Raw genomic sequence first — 19,026 nt, 5'->3', positions numbered from 1 at the left:
GTGAGCAGCAACGTGCGCGCTGTGTCACCCGCCGCTGGCCTGGCGGGCGCGGCAGCCCACGGGCCCAGCGTCCGGAGAGCGCGGCCGGGCCGGGTGGGGCGGGGCGGGGGGAGGGAGCGGGGCGGGCTGGGGGCGGCACCGGTTGGAGCGGGGCGGGCCGGGCGGGGGGCGCCTGGGGCCTCCCGCGGGGTCACGGGCGGGCGTGGGGCCGCTGGGCGGACGCGCTGGCGGCGGAGCCGGGCCCGGGTGCTGCTGGAGAGCCCAGGATCGAGCTGCTCCCGGGATCCGGTAAGGAGGCGCTGCGGAGGCGTTTCCCGGCCCTGGGCGCGGGGGTGAGCGGTGCCGTGTCCCGCGGAGCTCTCTGGGGCCTGTGGGGGGGCCGGCAGCCCTGCCCGCAGGGCGCCCGCCACCTGCTTCCCGGCAGGCGGGAGAGCGGCCGCGGGGCCGTTTGCCCCGTGGGGCGGAGGGAATGAGCGAACAGGAGCTGAGCCCACGGGGAACAGGCGTCTGGTCAAGCCACCGGCTGCTGGGGCTGGGTCACCGCCCGGTGTCCGGCCCCTGGACCAGGCAGGGGGCTGATCGCAGGGGGACCCAGCCAGGCTCTTCCCAGTGGTGCCCAGTGACGGGACCAGAGGCCATGGGCACATGGGAGGTTCCCTCCGAACATCAGGAAACACTTTCTCACTCTGAGGGTGACAGAGCATCGCCACAGGTTGCCCAGGGAGGTTGTGGAGTCTCCCTCCTTGGAGATCCTCAGACGCTGTCTGGATATGGCCCTGAGTGGCCTGCTGTAGCTGGCCCTGCTTGAGCAGGAGATTAGGAAAGGGGACCTCCAGAGGTCCTCTCCTACCTCAGCCACCCTGTGATTCTGTATAGGGTTTATTTAGGGCCAGTTATTTGTCCAGGGGCTGTGGTGGTTTAGGTAGTGCCGGTTACTCATGCTTTGTTGCGCTGAGATGTGCAGGCCTGGGTAGTTTCAGAGGTCCTTTCTGGCACTGCTGTCCTGGGGTATGGGCTGTAGGCCTGATGTGAGCCCATATGCTGGACCAGTCTCCCCTTGCCTTTCCCAGTTCACAGTATAGACCCTTCTGTTCCAGTTGCCATGTTTGAAGGCAGCCTGTCTGAGCGGGCAGCTGACTACCATGACTGTAATTGAGCTTTAGCAGTGTTGGGAGCTCTTTTGACATCTGGGACCTGCTTCAGATCTCATGACAGAAGAAAAGTAGAAGAGACGTTGTGGGGAAAAAAAGCCCCTAGAAATGTGTATTTGGGCCATGATGCTTGTAGTTTCTGCTGTCTCCATCTGTCAGTTACAGTTTTCCAATATGGGTGTATTTTGTTCCCTGTAGCTCTGGAAACATGTTATCTGGATGTGTGTCTGATAAGTTTTCTGGGGTGACCTTCTTCTGCACCCTCTGAACCTCTTGGGGAAGCTGCTGAGGCCAGTTGGTGTGGCCGCACACTGCCTGTCTGCAGTGGCCCTTGTAATATAAAGGTGGTCGTGGCTTTATGGTGATGTCAGCCCTGGGGAGAGCCTGGAACCTCACCTCTGACAGTTTCAGTAAGAAACAGCTCCCAGATAACTCTTGAGTTTGGCTTTTCATCTGTACCCACTGGCTGTGAAGCTGCAGCATTCCTGGGGCATGCAGACAGCCTGTGGTGTGTCCCAAGTCAACTGCTGTTTTCAGTACAGCTAGCCTGAGCATTCAGATTCTGTGAGTCAGGTTAAAAAACCACAGCTTTAAAAATACTGCATTGTGGGTTCTGTTTGTGTGTCCTCTGGTGTAAAAGCCTTGTTTAAAGTGGTTTGGGGTTTTTTTAGCATGAGTAAAAACTTACTTTCAAGAAGCTGAATTTCGTCACTTCAGAAAAAGATTGAAAGTTGAAAGATCCAGATATATCTTCCTTGTAAGTTCAGACCCGTGGCAGAGGTCAGACTTAAAACTCCTTTTGCCATGTAACTAAGATTTACTGTTTCCAGGGCCTGTGCTCTATATGGCCAGGTATCTGATGAGGTGGAACTCCATTCCTCAGCATGATGTGCCGAAGCTTTGAACGAGTTAGTAACTGGAGGTGCTTTGCATTGAGATGGGAATGACTAAGCATACTGCATTCCTGAAGTGTTACTTGTTTTGTTATAAAAACTGGTTTTTGGTACTGCCTCCTCCTTCGGGCATCAGCATGGCAGAGTTTTGTTCAAAAAAGCTTCAGGTGTGTTCTGGAGCAGAACAGAATGGGAGCAGCTGAGAAGTCTGGAAGGGGTCCTTGCTGCTGTGCTGGCTCTTCCCATATATCTCTTCAGGGCTGAGCTGACAGCTTCCCTAGACTTCAGAAAACCAGAAACTGGCTTTTATTTGGCTACCAACACAGGAAGCTTGGTAGCAAGGCAGTCTCTTGGGTGGTTTAGAACTGCACAGCTCTTGTAAAAGGAGTGAAAGATTGCTTCAGAACTGCAGGGATTGCCAAGTCAGTGATTTGTGTGTTCCCATGCGTGTTGCGCAGCAGGACAAGGTGAGGTGGTGTCTTAGTGCCTCTGTTTAGCTCATCAGCTGCTAGTGTGAGTGTGGTAATGGGAGTTGTGGAATATCAGCAGCACCTGCAGTGCTTGACCTCAGTATCAAAGAGTATTTTATTCTTGAGCAGCACTGCAGCATTCTCTCCTTGAGCATGTGGTTTCAGGAAACAGAATTGTCTTGAGACTTTGCATGGAAAATATTTAGTGTGCTCTCTGGCTTTCAGAACTGGAAAAAGAGTCAGGGCTACCTATCACATGGTATGAAAGTGCCTCATTCTGCTTTGAATAAAGATACAAAAGCTGTCTTCAAACAGCATGGATCAGAGGGGCAGTCTTTTGGGAGAAAAGTGTGATACTTTGCCTAGGAATGACTTAATTTCTCTTTGCTTTCAATGAAATTATTCCATACTCTTGACTATGCTGAATTGCTTTAAGTAGTAATGCAGTAGGGATGATAAATTTGGCATCTGCAGCAATACTGGAGCCACAGAAGGAGTTTGGAAGGGGAGATCAGGAGGGAAGCAGTCATGTTAACTGTAGTTAGTTTGTGAAAGCGGTGGTTCTGTGGTCCCTGAGGTTCAAGTGCAGGCTGCCTGACTCTGGTGATCTCTACCAGTTCTATGACCCTAAGCTGTGTTTTGGCCTATCACAGTCTGCATCTGAAGGTTACTTAGATCAGACGACCCCAGCCTGCTCTTTCTTCACCAAAAATCAGTCTTTACCCTTTAGCTGGCTCACGTGATGAACTTTGATTAAATACTTAGTCCTTAATAGCAGCCATCTGCCTTGCAAGCCTGAACAGGAGAAGAACTGCATTCTTTTCCTTCACTGGTCATTTTGGAAGATGCTGTGGCTAGCGAAGCGGCACTGAGCAGGAGAGGACATCAGGTGCTTTTGTCTCGTGCTCTCCTGTCTGTTGAAGATGAGCCAGAAGCCATGTGTTTCTATTTGTATCTGGGGGTTCAAACATCAATGTCATGCCTTGGAAAGACCTTTGCTGTTGCACTCAAAACAACCCAGTTCCTTAAGTGAGTGGAGCTTATTGTTTCCCCTAACACTGCTTATTGCTTCTCCGACCAGTGGTGGAGTTTCACTGGCTGAAGCAGTAATATTACTTGGTAGGTTTATGCTAATGGAGAGGAAATAATCTCAGTGTGAATCGTGTTTCTGCGTGTGGGTCTAATGTAGCTCTGGATGCTAGAGTCAGGTAATTGCTTGAGCACAGGATGAACTCCTTGAACCCTGGGCTGTCATCAGTGAGCAGAACCAGAGGCAGCACTGCAAGCGTACCTGAGCTGCTCTGCTGTGTTTCTCAGCTGCTGATTGTGCCTCATGGAAGCACTGATGTGGACACTAGGAGGGGTCAGGAGCGTTAGGCTGACTTTGGCCGCAGCTCTGTATCAGGAAGCAGAGGCTGGCTGGCTGAGGAAGCTGCAGCCAATGCACTTTTTGTTGCACCCTTATCAGTGTGAGTTGTAGGATGTGGGGCTGTGGCAGCTAGCAGACCTGACCTGCCTGAGCACAGTCAACCTGCACACTCTGAAGATGGACTCAACTAGAAAGCTGAGCAGAGCTACTCAGTCTGCTCTGTGCAGTGGTTTGCTCCACGAATACACAAGCTGGCCTTGAAGTGCTTAGTCCTGTGAATAAGCCCATTGCTTCACACTGCAAGGTCCTTTGGGGGCCTGTCTGTGTGCAAGTTCTGCATCCAGTGATCCCAAGTTTGAAGACCTGGCAGGGAGTAAAGGTGCCTGGCCTGAAGCTGTAGAGTCTGATGGGAGGGTGTTTCTCCCCTTTCCTGGCCTGGCTTCCCCACCAGAGCCTTTGCTGCTTTGCTAACTTGTGCATCAGGAGTGGCCCGGAGTGTGGCTGCTGCGAAGTCGTTGCAATGGCATGGGAAAGGGGAAAGTTGCTTTCCTGTCTGCTAATCAGGGCTGTGCAGACAGGGGTTGAGGAAGGATGGCTTTGCTCTGGCTCAGGATGTTTTGGAAACAACACCTATTAACAGGAGCAGGCAGAGGCCCTTGCTGCCCAGAGCCCTCTGAGTGTGCAGAGGCCTGGCCCACGAAGCTGTGGGTCACTGCTTTGTCTGTTCTGCATCATCCTCAGCCTCGTCCTGCTCATTCTCTGCCCCTCTGCGTGGGGCTCAGCTGCCCTCTTCTGCATGCTCTGCCTTACCTGCCCTTTGCTCTGGCCTGAGGGGGGCTGCTGTTTCCCCCACAGCCTCAAGGGCACCCTGGCAGCTTCCCCCACTGCCCTGCCTGGGCACAAGCAGCAGAGGGGCTGGCTGAGAGCTCTGCTGCAGACAGACTGGGATGCTGTGTTCCTGTACCATTAGATAATTTCCTTGAGTTTGGACCCTTGGGATCCCTGGCTTTGTTTTGTTCCTGTTGTGCTGTTTTCTTTGTTCTTTAAGCCAGTGAGACCTCTGCTTCCTTTGTTAGCCTGCCCAGATGTGTGCTACAGAAATGGGCTTTGTGGCAAGCACGCCCTGGACACCAGTCTTGAACAGGTCATGCGGGGAGGAATGTTCTCCTGCAATCGCCAGAGAGTAGCTGGGAGTTTCCAGAGGTGTGTGGCTGGAGTGCAGCTGATGGGTCTTGTCTTCTTTTTATCTGCAGGTCGTGCTGGCAGGCAGTCCTTGCAGAGCTGACACCCGAGGGCTTTTGGACACCACTGGGTACTGTGGAATCTCATGCCAGCTTGCTGTGTGTGGGACACGGGTGGACGTGGACACAGCTGGAGATGGGGTGTTTGTAAGCACGTTGGCACTTGCCATGCACCCAGCAGGGTCAGCAGACAGCAGCTTCTCCCGCTCTGCTGTGCAGACCCTCTCCCGGAGCCACTGCCGCAACATCAAACAGAAGATCTCTCAGTGGGAAGGGAGGACACAAGGGTGCTCCAGCAAAGAGAAACAGCAGCTGAAGGACTTTGGAGTAAAGTATGATCCCAGCTGTGATGCTCTACCCAAAGTGAAGCCAGAGCATACAGAAAAGGGCAGAAAGACTGGCTGCAAAGATCCAAAGAGTTTGGGTTTGGACTTCAGGGAAGATGCACAGAGCTGTTTGCACACTGATGACCATGGTGACCCCAAGCTCTGTGCATGCAGCCCAGCTTCCCAAGCCAAGGAGAAAGGAGAGTGGCTGGCAGGCTCCCAGGACCCAGGGGTAGCACTGCCCCCAGGGAACTTCTATACCTCACAAGCTCCACGGAGAAGAGTAGATCCCCTTCTGCCTGGCAAAGCCCCAGCAATTCCCTTGAACCTTCAGAGGAAGCAAGGGAACTCTAGTTCCACAGAAAGAGAACTTAAAATCAAAGGAGTGCACTCTCTCTGCAGGACAGAGAGGAACTTGGAAAACATTTACTCTGAGGCTGAGGGGCAAGAGGAAGATCCAGCTGCTGTCCCACCACCCAAGCCCCGTAGGACCTTCCGCTATCTTGCAGAAAAGGGTGCTAGTAGCTGTAGTGATGCCAGTGCTACCAGGGAAGCTCCCCTGCAAAAACAGCATGGAGGAGACACGGTGTCATCCTCCAACAATCCTGAGAAGAGAATGGCCGGCAGGAGGATCCGAGGGAGAACTCAGAGGTACATCGATTCATCTCTCATGTCTGAAACCTGTTTCCTTAAATCAGTTTCTAGGTGGGTTTAAACAGCCTGCTTGCCATGACATCCTTGTGGAGCTGCTAATACTGGTGGTGCCTCTGTTGATGGGAAGAGGATATTTCTGGATGAAAGTATCCCCTTTCTAGCATTGCATATGTGCTGCTTTTGCTGCTGATAATCTTGCACAGAAAGCTAAAAGCTGCAAAAAATGTCAGTCCCACATGTTAAAACAGAGTTGAGTGACAATAAGCTAGCTCCAGGTAGAGTGCTGCCTGCATCTTGCCCTGAGCTTGTCCTCAGATGCAATTTGTGTATGACAGAATAGCTTTCTCTTGGAGCTGAATGGCTGCTAAGTGTTCCAGCTTTCCTATGACTGAAAGATTGTCTTGTAGTTGGCAGCTGTCAGCTAGGGATGCCTCTGTTGCAGTAGGTTTGGCTGTTCTTCCCCCTTTCCTATACATAGCTCCCTGTTACAGAGTAAGAAACCTCTGAGTAAGCTTAGTGCTAGTTCTTCTTGCAGTTGAGTTGCTTTGGGCAGCTGTGCTAGAGGACGTGTGGATTTTATAGGTGGAGATGTGGCTAGGACTCCTGAAAACTCCTTTCACTGTGGCAGCGTGCAGCAACAAGTGTTATGATGATGGACAAAATCACTGCCAGCTCCTTTATGACCTCTGTGCTGTAATTTTAAGATGGAGGCCAACTGCATGAAAAATGCAAACTCACAAATGTGGTAACACCTTTAGCATGGGCAGTAGGAGAGGTCCAGTAGAAATGAGTGCCCTAATTCTGAGCACTGTTGCAAGAGCTTAGTCTGTAAAATGTGTTTTGGGTTCTTGCCTCTGTGACAGGATGGGACTCACCATACCTGCTTGGAGTGTGCTTGGCCACGGAGCCTCCAACTTAATTTTTAATTTAAAAATCTCCCAGAGTGAGCAGGACTTGCTTGGTGTGCTGGTTTTTAGCTAGGACGGAGTTAATTTTCTTCATAGTGGCTTGTATGGTGCTGTTTTGTGTTTGTGATGAAAATGGTATTGATAATACAGTAATGTTTTTGTTGCTGCTGAGCAGGGCTGACACAGTGTCAAGGCCTTTTCTGCTTCTCACACTACCCACCAGCAAGCAGGCTGAGGGGCAGAAGGAGCTGGGAGGGGCCACAGCTGAACCCAGCTGAATAAAGGGATATCCCAGGCTATATGATGTTGTGTTTGGCAATAACAATTGGGGAAAGAAGGAGGAAGGGGGGACATTTGGAGTGTTTGTCTTCCCAAGTCACTGTTAGCCATGACAGAGCCCAGCATTCCTGGAGATGGCCGAGCACCTGCCTGCTGATGGGCAGTAGTGAAGAAATCCCTGATTTGGTTTTGCTTGTGTGTGCAGCTTTTGCTTTGCCTGTTTAACTGTCTTTACCTCAACCCCTGCATTTTCTCACTTTTACCCTGCTGATTCTCTTCCCCATCCCACTGGGGGAGTGAGTAGCTGTGTGGGGCTGAGCTGCTGGCTGGGATTCAACCTCAGCACTTGGAAATCAGGGAGTACAGAGTGGAGCATCCATGCACTTCATGAACCCAGGGAAGACCATGCTCTGTGTGGACTGGAGACAGCAACTCACTGGTACTTGCAGCTGCCTTTAGAAGAAGTTACACTGGTTTTCCTCTAGGAAATCTTTTGAGTTTGAGGACATCCAGGGCTTCCGCAACCAGATGGCAACCAGCAACTCCCACAGGCTGCGAGAAGAGACAAATGGCACTACAGGATCCAGGCTCGTCTACACACAGTCAGAAGACAACATCTACGAGGACATTATCTGTATGTGCCTGTGTTTCTGGGGGGTATACTCAGTTTATATTAGGGTAGTAAATTTGCTGGGGAGGGAGGAATGAAGATGAGAATGCTTTGAGGCCCTTTCCAGCTCTCTGACTTTTAAGGTCTCTGCCATCTGAGGTTTTCTGTTGATGTTAGTAACTGTCTGCATGTGAACAGCCTGGTTTCAGATGTCATGGAAGGTCCCTAGAGTTGGCCTGTGCTAAACTGATTTCTTTATTAGCTTTTCAGATGCTTTGTTCAAGTGTTGCACAGAGATCAGTGTGAACACTGACAAAATTACCTGCTTTGCAATAGAGCTCCTTTCTGTGTAGTGGTAGAAGTGCTTTGTTTTGCTGAGTCTGTGTACAGTTTGCCAAGTTGACGATACTGGGTTAGAAGGATATTTGAGTGGTGGGAACCTAATCCATCTTAAAGCAGGTCTCTCTCAGACCCTGTTAAAGCTTGGCAGACAATTGCACACAATCCCTGCTTACATCCATTGCAAGATTGCAGGACTTGGTCCTTTCATAAATCCCCCATCCAATGCTTTTTTTAGGTCCTGCAAAAGAGAACCCCTATGAAGATATTAGAGCATTGCCCTTGCCCCTGTGGAAGGTCCCATCTGTCTGGAAGCTACCACCCTCCCGGAACACCAGTAGGGCTCCCAAGGTAGGGTGAGGGGATTGAAGTGTCACAGGTTTACAGAGAGTCACAAGGGCCCTGTCTTGTGCTCCACCCGGACCCCACATTCCCCACTGTCACATCATTGGTCTTCCTTATTTTTTATTGATTGTTATTAATGTAAATGATAATGAACAGCAATGGCAGTGGCACTTGATTAGGCTGCTAATGAGCAGAAGAGTAGGAACAAGGGAGTGTTGATGAGATACGTCAGCATGTTAAGTGGGGGTGGGATGGAGAGCTTGGTAGAACAGGAGGCTGCAGGAATTTTGTTATTTGTAATGCAACTCCACTGACTCTGAGCTTGGACCAAAGCTTAATCCCATGCTTAACCATTTCTTCTGGTTCTGTTTTCTAGCCTCCCCCAAAACCTCCCTTCCTTAGTCGCAAGACTCTTGAGCTAAAGCCTTCCCAGACAAGTTTCCAAGGGAAAGTGGTGAAGGACACTACCTTGCCTGTCACACTGACAGAGTGGAAGCTGTTCCGAGCAGTAGAGGCTGCTAGCAGGAGAAAGAACTTGCCCTGGGTGAGGTTTAAGCATTAAACGTTACTTCTTGCATGGCATTTCAAATGCTTGCTGCTTTGTCCAGCACCTTCTAAGTGCTTTGTAAGTGGTCAAGGAGTGCTGTGTCTGGCAGGTGAATGCTAGTTAGCACTGCTGTGCCTGTGGACAAGTGACCTTTTTAAACAAACTGTAGGCCTGGAAAATTGGGAAGGAGACGGCAAGATTATAAAAATGCTGTGATGGAGAGTGTCTTTCATTTGGAGAGGAAAACCAAAACATGCTCCAAAAGCAAATGTATTCCAAAAATCTGGTAACAATTTACATGCAGGAAGCAGACTTTACTCTTTTTGCTCACAAGGATTTGAGCCAAGAGTGCCGGAGAGATTGAGAAAAGAATTGGAATCTAAAAAGAAAAAACTCATTATTGCTTAAGAATCACATATCTGTCTTAAACACACCCAGTATCTTTCATTGATGACTCAACTGCACAAAAATCAGGTCAGAAATGGAAGTCCTCAAGGTAGGGCTGGATGGTAGAGGGGAAAGAGGACAGATTTTGCAGAAGCAGCCCTGTTTTCTGCTGCAGGCTCTTTTCTCCCTTGCAGCCTCATCTTGCTCGGAGGACTGGCTAACCCAGAAAATGGGGAGAAATAGACCTGAGAAGGAAAAGAGCCTAAGTCTACTTTGCTGAGCTGGGGATAAAGGCTTGAGCTGAAAAACAGGTTCTCTTGCTCAATGTCTTCCTTTTTATGTAGTATTTATGGTGACAAAGGGCTGGGCCCCACCCTCCTACATTCAGTGGGAGCATTTAATGAATTCTTAAGTGGAGACAAGAATGAACTTGACCTGCTTACTGCATTGAGCATAAATCCCTCTTCAGGATGAAGTGATAACTGTCTTTGACATATGGAATCAAGGGGCCACCTGCAGAATTGTACCTGGCAGCTGGGAGGGGGCGACAGGCATAACAGAGAGCATTAGGACTTGAGTTTTGACGCCTTTCCTAAGTGTTGATGCTGGATGAGGCTGCAGCCCTGCTGGCACCTGGACCCTTTTCTGGACCCCCACACTAACACCTGCTTCTGCTTTGGGTTCCAGCTGGTATTAAAAATACAGGAGATCTTTGATTCTAAGCGAGGAAAAAAGAGGGTGAAGTTGCTCAGCCCTGCTGTGAGAGAAGCATCTCCACGGAAAGGTATGGAGGTCTCCAGCACCCTTCTTGCTGCACCCCTGAGTGGCACAGCCCTGTGCATCCTGGGGCACTGGGAGCAGGATAGGCACCTCCACCTCCTGCAGCTCCTTCTGGGCTGACTCGACAGTGCTCAAGCCCCTGTCAGGGAGCTGGAACTGTTGAGCTTTCAGTACTCCTAGGACTGGGAACTTACCTAACTCAAGTTTAGCACTGTCAAAAATGGGAGATTCTGCTGTGATCTGACCCTGAAGAGCTGCGCTACTGGTTAAAGGTGCTTTTTCAAAAATCAGAACAAACCCCGACATTCTGTACTGAACTGCTTGGCATAACTACCTCTGACTACTCCACTCATGACTTTTGTGCCTCTGAAGTTACATTCTTGTGATATTCTGATTTTATAGCCATGGTATTGTCTTTATTTATAGTACTTTCTGTTCAGCAACTCAGTTAACTTTTGTTGCAGCATCAAATAACCACCAGATTTCTGTTCTTTGTCTGTGTTCAGCTGACCTACAGGTGGTGTATTAGAAACAGGGACTTGATATCAACTGCACTTTTTGAAATTTACTCTTGTAGCATGTTTGCTGGTGCTGGCTGTTCTTTACTGATGCTTTGAGCAGGATGACTGTGCAGCCCTCACTGATGCTGGTCTGATGAGTCTAAAGTTTTCTCTCCCAACTTTGGGTGTTGTCCATCTTCTGCATGGCTAATTAGTGAAAACTATGTGTGTTTCAGGTGAAACCTGTGGGAATGAAAGTGATACGGAAAATAAGCCAAAAAGTGAGTGAATCACAGAGCCGGTCCCATCCCCGCCGCACCGCGCTTGGCCGAGGCTCTGATGGGATGAGCACACTGACTAGTTACGGCTTCTGCGAGGCAGAGAAAGGGACATCTAAGAGGCACCATGACCAAGGCTGGAAGCTCTTGCTGTGACAAATCCACTTCTATTTCTGCCACTTCTGAGCCCTTGAGGTCTAATGCCATGAGTCTGCCAGTTGCTAGAAGTAGATTAATTTTTATGTTGGTAGAGTCACATTTAACCAAAATATGTCTTGCAGGAAATTGTCCCTGGATCATCTTTGCTGCTAACACTTGGGGTTATTTCCCCACTACTTCCTTCCCTTAGTTCTATTTTATATGAATAATGTTGTGAAACACCCTTTCCTCTGGGGAGAAATCACTTGGTTTCTTGTCTGGTTTCACAGTCCTGAGTCTGATCTTAGGTTCAAACTACAATCTTGAAATCCCAACTTGGTTTTATCTGGTGTGGGAAGGACCAAAAGGGGTCTTGGTTTCCATGCTGGTATAGTTTGAATGTGAAATCCTAATGGTTGGTCAGCAGCCCTTGTCAGTGACTCTGTCCTGTCTCAAATCAAACATCTAGCAAAAAGGACCAACAGAATTTTTTTGGATGTTTCAGTTATTTGGAGGGAAACACCCAGAAGGCCTTAACTTTAAAAAATAGTGAAGTTCCACTTTTCTGTGTTAAGGAGTGTAATGGAGAGTGAAGAGTCTCTGCAGAGATACAGTGATTGAGTCACTGCCTGATTGAAGAGTTGTTTCCAAAGTGTCCAGAGTGTGTCACGGTTCCTGGCCCACAGGAATTTCTTACATCAGAGTGCTGTGCCTGTGCTTGTGAGTCTGTACTGCCTGCCAGGACAGCCCAGCCTGGAGGTTTCTTGGCCAGGAAACTGGCTCTGCCTCTCCCAAGCACCCACGCTGCTTTACAGAGCAGCTGCCTGAGCCCTGGCAGCTTCTGAACTAGTGGAGCTGGGCTTCCCTCCTCTGTGCCATGGTGTGCCACTCCCAGATGTGTGAAAGAAATCTCTGGAAAGCAGGAGATGCTAGGATTTGAGGCATTTGTGGAACTGCAGCAAGGCTGGTGCTCCCCTACCTGGAGCAGCTCCGTGCTTGAGGGGCTAGCCCAGGGGTCCAGGCCCCGCCAGGTGCAGCAGTGTAGATAGACAAAGGCACCCATCACTTTTCCCCCTTCTCAGGGTGGTGATGAGTCCTCTTCTGTGACCTCTAGGTGTGTGGCAGCAATAGCCACAGGCTGGGTTTGGGTTTGTTCCTTTCTTCAGGTCGACATAAGTGCCTGCTGCAGATGCAGTCAGCCTCCAAGAGGAACCCTCACTACCAGACTTTGGAGAGGGATTTGATCGAGCTCCAGGAGCAGCGGCTGTTTGAGCTGTTTGTGGTGGTGTCGCTGCACAGGAACGTGCCGGAGGTGACGTTCACACCACGGATCATACAGCAGTTCCCCAGCAAGGTAGGAGCTGCATGGAAACCTGCCCTCAAAACCTGCTCAGCAGCTGTTTGTTTCCTCTTGCAGCGTGTATCCCTTCCTAAACTCTGTCTTAGTGCAGCTGGCTAGGATAGCTAGTGGTTAAGAGACAGGCTTGGAATATGAAGCATCTTGCTCTGTTACAGCCATAATGTAGAGCATTAGTCAGTTGCTGAATATCTTTCTTCATAATGATGAATTTCCTGTCTGTTTTTGGAACTAGGTAGGCTCCTGCTCTAATTCTGATTGCCTTGAAATGTCATCCAGCCATATTGTATTGTGATATACTGCTTAGGCAGCCTGCAGGAGAGGAGAGGGAGTGCAGTGCTCTGTGCCCAACATCATCCTGCAGCCCATGATTTAGAAGTGAAGCAATTTTACTGGTGGTGCACTAGAACCCCAGAGCTTTTACAATTATTTATGCTGTGCTGGGGAAAAAATATAATTAAAAAATAAAATGGCAAAGCCACATGTACTAACCCCCAAAAAGCAGAGAAAACTGTGGAAGTGAAAGTATCTTAAAGTACTTTATACGGGACAATATGTCATGGTGGCATTTTACAGCAAACATTGTTCAGTAATCATGGAGGTGTTCTGATTACAGATTTGTCTCCCTTCTAAAAATACCCTTGCTTCCAAGTAATCTGCTTGTCACCCTCTTTTTTTGGTTGCATGCTTAAGGATATCGAGGCAAGAGGGAACTGGGAATCTGTTAGTCAGAATGTGTTCTCTTGTACATGAGCATTAGCTATCTGATGGTTCAGCATTTGGAAGTCTCAGGAAGATGCTGTCTCCCTTTGTTCTAAATGCTGCAGCTGTGCACACACTTTTAGTGATTTTGAATGCATGTGTTACCTCTCTAGCCTGAACATCCCTTCAGACAGTCAAAGGATACTGAGGAGAGGCTAAAGGTCATTCCTAAATTCTGCTTTCCAGATCCCAAAGACTGGTTTCCCACATCAGACCTTAAAAGGTAAAACTTGTATTTGAATACTCATGCCTGAAACAAGCAGTGCTGAAACCTTAGATATGTGCCTGTTTCCTGGACCAGAGAAACTGCAGCCTGGGCAAGGAAAAATGGGAAAGGCTCAATTACTTAGCCCTTGTGATATGGGAATGTGGGAAACAGTTCTGCTTCTTCCCCACTTAAATCTAAACTTGGAGGTGGACTCAGAACTGCTGCTTGTGCTTGAGCACAGTCTTTTCTATAAGAAGGAAGTTGGTAAGGTTTGTTCAAGGCCAACTCTTGGGGCTGGCAAGTGCTTCTGTTGCTCCTTGGCAGAAGGGAGTAGCAGCTGAGAAGGGAGAGAGCTGTAGTAGCTCAGTGAGAGTCCATGCGATGCAGGTTTTATAGCTGAATAGAGCCCAAAATAGCTTGCTAACCACAGCAGGGGGTCTTCAGCATGACTAGAAAGAGAATAGCTTGTAGTTTGTCAGTCTCTTCTCTGAACTGCATGGTGAATTTAACTCTACTGTTCTTTGGTTTCCCAGTGAAACATTTTCTTTTGTGTTGACTGGTGAGGATGGCAGCCGCTGGTTTGGGTACTGTAAGAAGCTCCTGGTAAGTATCTGTGTACTGGGGGGGGGGTGTGTGTACAGAATGTGTAGATAAGTGCTCAGTTGAGTCAGGAGGTGCATCAACAGTCATGTTCCGTGTGGATTATTGCCTGTGCTGCTGCTGAGGTTACCCCCTCTGAATGCAAGAGGGAAGGAGGAGCATGATGATGGCAGCAATACAGTGAAGTCGGTTGTGGGCATGGAGGACAGCTCCTGGAACTGGTCATTCCCAGGAGTCTGTGAAGTCAGAAGTGTAGAGGGAGCTACAGCAGAAGTAATTCTGCTAATCAGCTACAGTGCAGGTGCTAGGTTCTTCATAGGATCCCTGTTCCCAGCGTAACTGTTCCTGTTGCCTTTCAGCCAGAAGGGAAAGGGAAGCGTCTTCCTGAGGTATATTGCATCGTCAGCCGCCTGGGCTGCTTCAACCTCTTCTCCAAGGTGAAGTGGGGAGAGCCTGCTCCTTCCTGTTGGGCTTGGGTCTCTGACAGCCTGCAAGCTCCAGAAAGTAACTGGATGCTTCTGTCCAGGTTTCTGGGGGAGGAGGATGGGGTCTTGCTGCTCTTACTCCTCTTAACTGATTGAGAGAATTTCTTTACCACATACAAAACATTTCCTGCAGTAACAGGAGACTGGATTGGAGAATGGGAAGTTGTCCTCACAGGTATATATTCCTATGTGACTGTCCAGACAGTTGAGAGGAGCTTTTGCAGGGATTGCAAGTAAGGAGGGAGAGGGCTCAGAGCGCCTTGGAGCCTTCCTGTGTAGCTGTGGCATGGGATGCTCTAACAGAGGCTCATATCTCCTCTGGCTCACCAGCAGGCATTGAGACAATGTCTGATCCATTTTCTTGCAGATCTTAGATGAAGTGGAGAAGCGGCGAGAGATGTCCCCAGCCCTGGTGCACCCGTTCATGCGCAGTGTGATGGAGGCTCCTTTCCCTGCTCCTGGGTGCACCATCACTGTCAGGAGCTTCCTGCCAGGCACGGGACACGAGGTAACGGACACCAGGACTGGCTTTCAGGGAAGGGCTGCGGGGCTCCAGGTGTGCCTGGCCAGGCTGCCCCTGGCCCGGCCACGCTGAGACTCCTCCAGCCTCTCCTCTTGCCTCTCAGGTGATGGAGCTTCGCCGCCCCTTGGATTCTCGACTTGAACACGTTGACTTTGAATGCCTGTTTAAGTGTCTAAGTGTCTCTCACATGATTCGGGTCTTTGCTTCTCTCCTGCTGGAAAGGAGGGTGATCTTTGTTGCTGACAACTTAAGGTAAAAAATGATCTTTCTGATCTTTCAGGTCCCTTCCAACCCAAACCATTCTATGATTCATTCTCTGAATCTGAGTGACTAGTTCTTTAAGGGATACTATTTTTCCTTCTGCAACTGGACCTGTTTCATGTGCAAGCTTGTCTAACCTCATATAAATAGTTACATTTAAAAGCTTTTTTTGCAGATTTTCCACAACATGTGCATGCTTAGAATTTGTGGTATGCTTTTTACCCAAGAGGAGGTAGGGGAACGTTTCCTTTACCACTTCAGTCTGGGTTGATGCTACTCCTAGCTCCCTGTAACTGACTTCAGAAATGGATGCATGGGGCTTCTGCTGATGCAGAAACAATGCCTGTGAATTACACATTCCCTGAGCATCTCTAACTTGTGTCTGTAGCTCAGTACTGAATGAGACAGTGATGGTCCACTCTGCTTCTCTTACCTTTCTAGCACTTTGTCTAAATGTGGCCACGCCGCAGTTGCAACACTTTATCCCTTCACTTGGCAACACACCTACATACCAGTCCTGCCAACTTCTATGATCGATATTGTGTGCTCCCCAACCCCGTTCTTAATTGGCATTCTCTCCTGCTCGTTACCACAGCTCCAGGACCTGCCCATAGAAGAGGTGAGAGTTGGGTGAAGCTCACTGGAGGGATGATGTCAGTGGTAGAAGGCTGTCCTCTCTGGAATAATCTCTGTGGATTCTGTCTTAATGTAAACTCTTGAACTTTTCTGAGATGGTTGGTGAACTTGCCAGATACATGTCAGGGTGTTCCATTGTTATCAAAAATAAATAATATTCATTGTTCTCGTAGACAGGCTGCAGTTAAGCAAAACTTGCGTTTTGTGTGTGACATCCCCTGATACTGGGGACTTGTTTAAAAAAAAAAGTGTTTTTTTTCTGTACAGCAATGTCCCTGATTGTAAGAGTCAGTGTGTTTTGTACATCTTTTCTCCAGGTTCTGATTGTTGATCTTTGTGCTGACAAGTTCTTGCAAGAGGTGAGTGAAATAACAGTATCAGTCGCTCATGGTTTTGTGCCAGGAAAAAGCATTGATGAGAGCATGAAATCAGCGATAGCTAATAATCATACCTAGACTCCAGTGGCTGAGGAAATATCTGCATTGGTATTTGATCAATAGAAAACAAGATCTTTGCTGCAAGATGGAGGTTGCTTGAGAGCTCTGCAAAGGCAAAGGTGCTGTTTATCTGCACTGGATTCAAAACCAGATATTTAGTCAGTTCATTATGTGAAGTGAACCACTGGGACTCTGCTGCTTTCTGTCTGTCTTTCTGTGTGTATGTTCTCACGGGGCTTTCTCCTCTTTCATCTAGCTGGAGTGTTTGTTGGTTTTGTTGGTTCTTTTTTTTCCCGGAGTGGTAGTCTAGGAGACAAATTCTCACAGTTCACTTGTGGTTCTCTGCTGAACTTTACCTAATGTGCTTCTACATCACCAGACAAGTAGCTGTAAACATGCTGGAGTATTGCTAGTTCAGGGGGATATTTGCATCATCTCCCTTTCCTTTCCTTACTGTTTGTTCTATTTTGCCTTGTAGCCTGCAACTGGAAAGAGGCAATAAAGGATCAGGTTTTTTTAATCATAATGTTGAGACTTGTCATATTTTCTCAGTAGACTTTCGTTCTTGTGTTTTTTCACTGGTATAATAAGCCTGAGTCTCTGTGCTGGGTATAGCACCCATTGTTCTGTGTCGGCCACTTGTGTGTGACTAATAGTCTGTAGTTGGAGGGTACTGAGCAAATGTTTTTCATGTCTGTGGCTACAAGACTGATATGTTGTATCCACCAAGATATTCCACATCAGAGTAACTTCCCTCTAACTGTTTTAGGCATGGTACAAGTATTTCTCATATGTTCAACAGTGAGAAGGTTGTATTAATGATAGATAGATACAACACAAAAATGCTTTTGTGGCCATTTTTCTCTTTAGGTATCAGATGAGGATGAGATCCTGCCTCATAAACTCCAGGCTGCGCTTGTACAAATATTGGAAGAACGAAGTGAAATCTTGTCACATGAGCAGAGTGACACACAAGGTACTTCTATGGAAGTGTTTTCACAGTAGCAAATCTCTACAGCTTCCATGTGGTTGATGTAAAATTGAGCAAATGGAAATAGACATTAGAAAGTGACATGCTTTAACTACTGGAAAAGCTTTAGAATGGAACCTCTCTCAGCTGCTGCAGAAAGTTGATACAGGAGAGAAATCTTAATATTTAAGCTGTGGCTTCTTTGATATCAAACATCTGAAATGTCATAGTCAGAGACAGGCAGCCTAAAAAGTGATGGCTGCTCCCCTCTTACAAGTGTCCAGAGTGGTGTATGTGGAGGGAAATGTCTCTGTTCTCCTTCACAGGTGACATGCCTCTGAACTCCCTCGTCTCTGAAGCTTTTGTGCAGTTCTTTGTGGAGATCATTGGACACTACTCCCTGCACATGAGTGTCACAGAGAAGGGGGAGAGGGTGTTTCAACGGGAGCTGTTCTGTAAATCCCACGTGTCACGCAGCGTGCGTCACTTCTTGCACTTCTTCATGGAAACGCAGATGTTTGCAGGGTTCATTCAGGATCGGGAGCTAAGTAAGAATGTGGTCAAAGGTGAGGATCAATGTTACTTTATTCTTATACAAACTCTCCTTCAAAGTATAATGTCATGTGATTTTCACTTGTAAGAAGCCTTTTGTCATGGTGGGTTTTGGCAGATGTCATAGCTCCACACCCTTTTATTTACTCAACAAAATTAATCCTACAAAGCAAAGAATTTTTGCATCTCTCTCCTTTCTGGGCTTGATCCTGCAGCTTACATTACTTGCATTATTTCATTTTCATGACCTTGTTGATGATGCAAGATTGCACGTGTAAAAGGTGGAATAGCTCATCTAGCTAAGTGGGTTTTTTTGTTGTTGTTTTTGTTTTGTTTTTTGTTAATTAGGCCTTTTTGAGGTCCGTGCCTTGGAGTATTTGAAGAGTATTCCAGAGATAGAACCAACTGGAATGAACAAAATCCTTCGCAATCTTGGTAAAGGGACACCCTTTCTTTCTGTTGAGGTTTTTTAAAATAGATTTAGCTATTGAACAGATAATTGCTTTTGTTTGCACTTGCTCCTTCAGGGGCCACCAAACACTTTGTAAGATTTTTCTTTTATTTTTAAGCTTTTGCATCTTTAGATAAGGTTTGTGCAAGTTGCCCAATCCTGGAGCTGCGTAAACTTGTTTCTCAGCTTTGATCTCGGCTGCAGGGCTGGGGGATGTCCGCCAGCGGTGGTCGGTGCCTGACAGGGTCTGTCCTTGTTTCTTCTCCCTAGGAAGCAAAATGAAGTTTCTTCAGAAGCGCTGAACGCCGCTGCGGGCCGGGGGCGCCGGACTGTTCCACCTGCGGGGGGCCCGGGGCTGCGCAGGGCCTGTGCGCGGCAACCGCTTATAGCCACCCACCGAACCGCTGCTAATAGCCACCCCACCCACCGAACCGCCGCTAATAACCACCGAACCGCCGCTAATAACCACCGAACCGCCGCTAATAACCACCGAACCGCCGCTAATAACCACCGAACCGCCGCTGCCCACACCCTGCGCCTCCGTGTCGTTTCCTCCGCGGGGCGGGGCC

The 19,026-nt window shown here is 48.4% G+C and overlaps 1 protein-coding gene across 3 annotated transcripts; it reads left to right on the top strand.

Annotated features, from left to right (window-relative positions):
• The first annotated feature begins 189 nt into the window (after positions 1-189).
• On the top strand, positions 190-18,987 carry DENND2C (DENN domain containing 2C). 3 transcript variants are annotated; one of them, XM_051638912.1, is made up of 19 exons: positions 190-288; positions 5,137-6,101; positions 7,777-7,925; positions 8,479-8,591; positions 8,962-9,129; positions 10,207-10,303; positions 11,036-11,080; positions 12,382-12,569; positions 13,448-13,557; positions 14,076-14,145; positions 14,502-14,579; positions 14,995-15,135; positions 15,254-15,402; positions 15,853-16,030; positions 16,365-16,406; positions 17,355-17,460; positions 17,781-18,020; positions 18,355-18,441; positions 18,728-18,987. In XM_051638912.1, exons 2-19 carry the CDS (start codon positions 5,293-5,295, stop codon positions 18,757-18,759), a joined length of 2,802 nt encoding a protein of 933 aa, XP_051494872.1. In that variant the 5' UTR covers positions 190-288; positions 5,137-5,292; the 3' UTR covers positions 18,760-18,987. The 3 variants fall into 3 exon arrangements, with proteins under 3 accessions (XP_051494872.1, XP_051494871.1, XP_051494873.1); XM_051638911.1 differs by lacking the exon at positions 190-288 and adding an exon at positions 4,863-5,027; XM_051638913.1 differs by lacking the exons at positions 190-288; positions 17,355-17,460; positions 17,781-18,020; positions 18,355-18,441; positions 18,728-18,987 and adding an exon at positions 16,963-17,348 and having other exon boundaries at positions 5,046-6,101.
• The last annotated feature ends 39 nt before the right edge of the window (positions 18,988-19,026 follow it).

The sequence above is a fragment of the Apus apus genome, chromosome 23 (genome assembly GCF_020740795.1).
Source record: "Apus apus isolate bApuApu2 chromosome 23, bApuApu2.pri.cur, whole genome shotgun sequence".
Lineage (NCBI taxonomy): Eukaryota > Metazoa > Chordata > Aves > Apodiformes > Apodidae > Apus > Apus apus.
This window is presented reverse-complemented; position numbering and strand designations above follow the sequence as displayed.

Excerpts from the sequence above, each read along its gene's own strand:
- DENND2C (XM_051638912.1), top strand. The coding sequence starts at position 5,293 with ATGCACCCAGCAGGGTCAGCAGACAGCAGCTTCTCCCGCTCTGCTGTG. Across the intron at positions 12,570-13,447 it reads TACAGCAGTTCCCCAGCAAG|CCTGAACATCCCTTCAGACA; the intron begins GTAGGAGCTGCA and ends TTACCTCTCTAG. Across the intron at positions 16,031-16,364 it reads AGGACCTGCCCATAGAAGAG|GTTCTGATTGTTGATCTTTG; the intron begins GTGAGAGTTGGG and ends TCTTTTCTCCAG.